General features: G+C 45.9%; 1 protein-coding gene across 1 annotated transcript in view; it reads left to right on the top strand.

The window, feature by feature from the left end:
- Positions 1–5,356: 5,356 nt before the first annotated feature.
- LOC142491307 (uncharacterized) overlaps positions 5,357–6,751 on the top strand; it is a 53,919-nt gene continuing 52,524 nt past the window's right edge. Inside the window, exon 1 of the mRNA XM_075593673.1 lies at positions 5,357–5,517. Coding sequence (XP_075449788.1) covers positions 5,472–5,517 — 46 coding nt within the window. The 5' untranslated portion in view covers positions 5,357–5,471. The remainder of the gene's footprint in view (positions 5,518–6,751) is intronic.

Here is a 6,751-nt window from a genome sequence, read left to right as displayed (position 1 = left end):
GGCTACTTATTAAGGTATGTGAAGGAGCGCTTTGCTTAAACATTGCATTTGGCACAAGTGTCCATAAGTGTAGCGGAGTACCCCCTCGCTACTATTCTACCCAATGGGCTGGCAGTAAACCCTGGTACTATCAGGTTGCCAGTAGTTGATATGGGGGTTTCCCCCTCACCTTTGGTACTGCACTTGAGTGACAGCAGAGGGTGGTACATCCTGTTGTAGCTGGAGACAATGGGGTGCCCACCTTCTAGCTGTACTTAAGGGCAGGACCGCCCAAAATTTAGTAGTTGTTCCTTCCCCTCTGAGGAAGACAGGTCACACAATTGGGAGCCTGAAATTGGGGCCTTCCCATGTGATCTTCCCTCTGGGGATAGTGAGTGTGGACCAAACCTCTGCCTCTACTAGGGAGGTGGGGAAGAGCTAGATGGCTGCGGGTGCCCTGGGCCTGTAGTGATGGTCCAGGGACCATCTTCAGTGATAGCTGACCTGACAGACTGTATCCAGCAGAAGACTGCTGTGTAACTGTTACTGCAGAGTGTAGTAATAATCCTGTTCCTGTTTTGCAATATACTCCTGCCTAGTGCGTGACCTTACTGGGGGGAGAGGTAATAAGTTCTACCGTGGAAGATCACCTTCAGTTCCTGGAGTCCACGGCAGATGGAGGCGCTGCATTGCTAAGGAGATATGTGGGGTATGAACCCCAGAAGCCTGTCCTGTATCCCCACTACCATCGGCGGACGACTCAGCACTCCTGTTGCCAGCAGGTTTATGCACCACACACCCTGTAATGGCCCCTATCTGCGATTGGGTGGGGAAACACTGTTACATAAGCATTAATGGGGTGGATTTGTCTGGCTGCGAAGCAGGGTATCTCACCCCAATCTGATTAGCAGATGCCAGATAGCAGGGGGGGGGGGGTGGACGAATTCCCCAGTGTCACAGCTTGACAGCCAATTTGTCAAGGGCTTTGTGCCATATTTGCTAAGCAGTGGTACAGTATATCTTTATTTAAATAGCGCCATCCAGGTACATAGCGATTCACAACAGTTACACACGTGATATAAAATAATACATGTAACAGTGTTTCCCCCCCTGGTGGAAGATTTGGCCATTACTTTGTGTGTGGTGCATTCTACCTGTTGGTAAGCAGGAAGGACGAATCGTCCGCCGATGGTTGTGGGGACACAGGACAGGTTTCTGAGGTACATAACCCACATGGTTCTCTAGCAGTGCAGCCGCCACCGTCTGCTGCAGACTACAGATGAATGGAGGTGATCTCCTGCAGTAGACATACTCCCTCTCCTCCCAGTAAGATCAAACACCAGGCAGGATATGTTTGAAAACAAGGAATGGCTTTATTGAGTTCCCCACTCACAAGCACGGCAGTGGCCTGCCCAATACAGTCTTGGAGTCGGCTACACAGCTGTAGGATGGTCCCTGGACTACCACTACGGCCAAGGGCACCGCAGCTGTCCCAGCTCTTCCGAACCCCTCTATCAGGAGCCAGGGTATAGGTGCACACTCACTCTCCCCCAAGGGGAAGAGGAACAGAGAAGTCCCCAATCTCAGGCTCTCTACTGTGTGACCTGCCTCTCTCAGTGGGGAGAGGAACACCTACTGAATTTTGGCGACAATCCCCTTAAGTACAGCCAGGAGGAGGGCACTAGGTCTGACCCAGGATTGGGTATATCAGACCCAGCTCCACCGCCTCCCCTGTCCCTCAAGGGCACTGCAGGGAGTGGGGAAATCCATGATTACTACTGGCAGACCTGTTCTTACCAGGACTTACTGCCAGAGAGGGCAGGCTGGTAGCCAGAAACCAGCCCTGGCTACATACATAATGGGAATAAGATTTTTAGACATAAAATTAACAATAGGAAAAGGAGTCTCTGCCACGAAGAGCTTACAATCAAACTGGTAAGTAGGGAGAATTTACAGAGACAGTAGGAAAGGTGTTCTGGTAAGTGCCTGTGCAAGGGTCCAAGGACGATGTATGAGATGTATAGTAAGTGCAATGGAGCTACCCATATGCTTCATTGAGATAGGTCTTTAAGGTGGATAGAGAGTCAGTGAGAAAGGTTTAAGGCGGGAGAGGGCTTTAGATACAAGAGGGGTAGAGAGAAGACATCCTTGAGCAGAACGCAAGAATCGGGATGGTGCATAGTGAGAAATTAGGGCTGAGAAGTAAGGAGGAGCAGAAGAGTGTAAAGCTTTAAAAGTGAGGAGGAGAATTGAGTGCGAGATGCGGGATTTGATAGGAAGCCAGGAGAGGGTTTTCAGCAGGAGATGCTGAGACAGATTTAGGAGAGAGTAAAGTAATTCTAGCAGCAACATTTAGGATAGATTGTAGGGGAGACAGGTGAAAGGCAGGAAGGCCGGACAGTGGAAGGTTACAATAGTGGAGACTTTGCTATGTCATGGGATTCCTTTCTGTGCTAGAAGACAATTTACCATCATTTAAGTGAACTTTCGCTTTAATTCTTTGCAGGAGGCACAAGGCACCTCTATGTTACATAGCATGTAGCCTCTTAATGTACATAGCGTACCCCCAGAAACATAAAGTATGGAAGTTTAACTCCTCCATTACTAGTCTCTTGTCCTGCTCTTTACATAATATTTTTTTTTAATGTTAGTTTTACAAATCATGATTTTCTTAATCTCTGTCTTCAGAAATTACCATGGAAACTATTAGACTGTGAAAACAGCACACCAGGGGTCAAAACAATGGAATATTTAATACAGGTCTCATGGACCTAACAGGTTAAAATAACCAGCATAAAATACATTCAAATCTAAGGGAGTCCCAAACTGTGACAACATTGGACTATGACAAACAGAATAAACAAATCTGTGACAGGAACTGACTACATGAAATGACTGCATAAGTCACTACAGAGACATAGCATAGAAGTGCACTAAATCAAAAGGCAAATATACTGTATGCCTGAAAATTACAAGAGACCACAGAGGGGGAGACCACCGAAAAGCTAAAAAGAGACTGCTGCTCTAACCTAGTTCTCTGCCCTTTCACACACTCATTCTGTCTCTGTGTCTCCCAATACACCAGTTAGAGTGTAAGCTCTTTGTGCTACAGACTCCTTTTCCCTAAAATGTATTTTGATATCCTATGCACTTATTTCTATTATTCTTATCAGCATTATGTATTGTATAATATCTCTATAATGTCCTGCGTACACTGGCAGACACAATATAAATAGAAGACACAATACAATACAAATATGAGCCTTTGTGGCATTTCAGTGGCTGCTAATTAATATCTAGTTGGGGACCTTCTTTTTTCCGGTGCATGAACTCAGGTTTCAGAAAGTAGAATCCTCTCAGATCCATCAAACTTAGGAAATCTCATTAACAAGGGTCTTACATTTAACTCTGCCATAGATGTAGCCAGGACTGGTTCTTAGCTACAAGTCTGCCCTCCCTGGCAGTAAGCCCTGGTAAGAGCAGGCCTGCCAGTACTAATCATGGGTTTTCCCCACTCCCAGCAGTACCCTTGAGTGACAGGGGAGGAGGTGGAACTAGGTCTGAGTATACCCAATCATGGGTCAGATCTGGTGCCTGAACATTGGGCCTTCTCTGTTCCTCTTCCCCTTGGAGGGGAGTGAGTGTGCACCTTTCCCCTGCTTCTGCTAGAGGGGCAGGGAAGAGCAAGGACAGCTGCGGGAGCCCTTGACTCATAGTGGATGTCCAGGGACCATCCTACAGCTGTGTAGCTGAGCCAGAGACTGTATTGGGCAGGCCACTGCTGTGACTGTGAGTGCTGACCCAATAAACCATTCCAGTTCTTATACTGTACCTCCTGCCTGGTGTGTGATCTTACTGGGGAAGGAGAGGGAATTGTTTCTATCGTACGAGATCGCCTCCATACATCTGGAGCCTGCAGCAGATAGAGGCGCTGTACTACTAGAGATCTATGCTTGGTATGTACCCCAGAGGCTTGTCCGGTGTCCCCACAAACACCGGCGGATGACTCAGCCCTCCTGCTTACCAACAGGTAGCATGCACCACACACAGTGTAATGGCAGAATCTCCCACCGGGTGGGGGAAACACCGTTACATAGACAAAAAATGTAGTTATGTGCTGAATGAAAACAGACTAGGTATACCAAACAACTCCGATATTGTGCAATAATATTGTACCACAAAACAAGTCATTTACAACATAGGAACATCTGTCAAAAAGGTATTTCAAGGAAACCTGGCGACTCAGAAAAATCCAGTTGTTTTTCAAATACTCCTTAAAAATAATTTCATACCAATTTAATAATGAGGGTGCAAAACCGTTACTTCCCGTGAGAAAGTGGCAGCCATTGTTTACTCAAAAAAAATGGGAGAGAAAAGGAGAGAGAAAAAAGCTTGTATGTTTGGGGAGCTGTGAAAAAGAAACAAATCCAACATTAAAAATAAATGACAACATTACCGTTGAATTAATATTATTATTAAATGAAATAGGGCTGAAGGACTACAGTAGCTCAGTGGTAACGGTGCCCCCTGCCTTTGAAGCTAGTGAACTCAGCGTTGCTTAAGGCCTGGGACATAGTGCCCCAAACAGTGCTGAGGCGCGCTGAGGCTCAGGGAAAGCTGTCCTTACACAGCGCACCGTCAGGGGGCGGGCCGGGGGCGGGCCTGTGACTTCACGGAGCTGGTTCGCCCTCATTGGGCGAACCGCTCACGTGACCGGCCCTGCGCTCCGGCAAGCGGCGAAATGTCAAAACGCCGTCAGATACACGCTTCCCCAAGCGTGCTGACGCGTGCGCGAGTCCCTGCTAAAGCCGCTCTCATTGCGGCTGCAGGCGCTCAGTGCCGAGCAGAAGCACGGCATGCCCTAGGCCAAAAGGACATGCAGATCAATCAGGAACAGGAGAGTGCAGGTGTAGAGCAGGGGCTTCTCAACTCGGGTCCTCAAGCTCCCCCAACAGGTCACGTTTTCAGGATATCCCAGCTTCAGCATAGGTGGCTCAATCAGTGACTCAGTTGCAGACTGAGCCGCTGATTGAGCCATCTGTGCTGAAGCAGGGACTGATTGGTTGGTTGCCCTTGAGGACTGGAGTTGAGCTGCCCTGCACTACAGTAAAAAAGAAAAAAACAACATATTACTACTATATAATGTTGTAAAAAGGTGATTGAAGAGGTTAAATTTAGGAATACAACAAGTTGGGGGGAAAAAAGTGAATTCGGAGGCATGCAGTATTTAGTACAGAATATAGCGCAGTCACAATTTGCTACTGTCTCTTTGGGGTTGGGGAGGACTTAGAGAGGAAAAAAAAAATAGCTGGAAGGCAAAACAGGTTTGTCCTCCCTCCTATTCAAGCAAAGGTTTTCATCCAGTGTCAGTGATTAGTGCAGGACACTGCCAGCCTCACCCTCCCTGACTGCACAGTATGAGAAGATCCCCAAACTGCAGGAAAATATCAGTGCAGCGTGAGGACTAACAAGTGACAGGAGCACGCCCCAGCATGGCATTCTGGATCTGTGCATTGGCGTTTATTTCCAGCTTTTCCTGTAAGTTTTCCGGCACATGTGTTAATATTTGAGTGTGTTTGATAAGAACTGGAACAGAAAGGGCGGGTTTTTACTATAACATCATGTCAAGACAAATATAACTATTGGGGCTATTTCTCCAAATCCCTAAAACTTTCAGGTGCGCCTTTTTAATCTCCTGAAGAGGGGGATTCAAGTGATCCGAAAGATCCCTTTTTATTTAACGACTTACAGTTACATACTGTAACAATTTAAAAACAAAAATATCAACACCACCAAGCCAGTAATGGTATTATTTTTACCCAGAAAGTTGTGGTGCTACTTTTTTTTTTAATTCCCTTTAAAAGTGTAATTTTTTTGTAACTTTTCATTTACCTGGTAAACTAATAACCACTATTTTCATTGAGGATATCACCACCGGATCTGCCTCTGCTCTGTACCTGTAGATCAGTTAGTCATACTGTACATTCCTCTCTGTAACAAGTGTTATTTAATAAGGACGGATTACAGAGGTGCTGTCAGCAAGAGATAAGGAGGAACGCTGGGGCTAAACGAAACATTTTACATCTGTGTCGCTTTGTTTTCTTGTGTGATTCTTTCCAACATGGCACAGTAAAGATGGCCCTATACAGCTCACATAGTGGGCCATATTGTTTGTAGTAATAACGTATTTAATTCCTTAGCAAGCTTCAATAACCCTGTGCTTTCTTTGGGGCTGTTACATTCTACTCTATGTGGTGGGGGTCTTTGTGTTCGTCCTCTTCATCATTTTGATGACAACAATATACACAGAAGGGCAAAGCAAAAGATAGTAGATTAACAGCGTGCCTCTGTATTAGGGATGGACAACTCCAGTCCTCACAGGCCACCGACAGGTTAGGTTTTCAGGATTTCCCTGCTTCAGCTGAAGACTGAGTCACTGAGTGAGCCACGTGTGCTGAAGCAGGAAAATCCTGAAAACCTGACCTGTTGGTGGCCCGTGAGGACTGAAGTTACCCAGCCCTGCTCTATATACAAGAGGTCACCAACAGCCTTATCACAAACAGATTAGGTGAAGATTCCCAAAACATTTGATTATTATGTGACCATCAAAAGTTGAACCAAACTATTTAAAACAAATATTACACTTGTCTATCTTTTTTCTTTTTCTTTAAAAGACGCCAGTCCCCTTCACTAAACGTAACGCTGCCATTAGTTCATTTTGGCCTTAGGAGAAATTGCTCCTTTTAAATCAATACTGCTTGATTGAGATGTA

This window comes from Ascaphus truei, chromosome 3 (genome assembly GCF_040206685.1).
Source record: "Ascaphus truei isolate aAscTru1 chromosome 3, aAscTru1.hap1, whole genome shotgun sequence".
Lineage (NCBI taxonomy): Eukaryota > Metazoa > Chordata > Amphibia > Anura > Ascaphidae > Ascaphus > Ascaphus truei.
The sequence above is the reverse complement of the archived record's forward strand: the minus strand, read 5'-3'. Positions and strand labels throughout refer to the sequence as shown.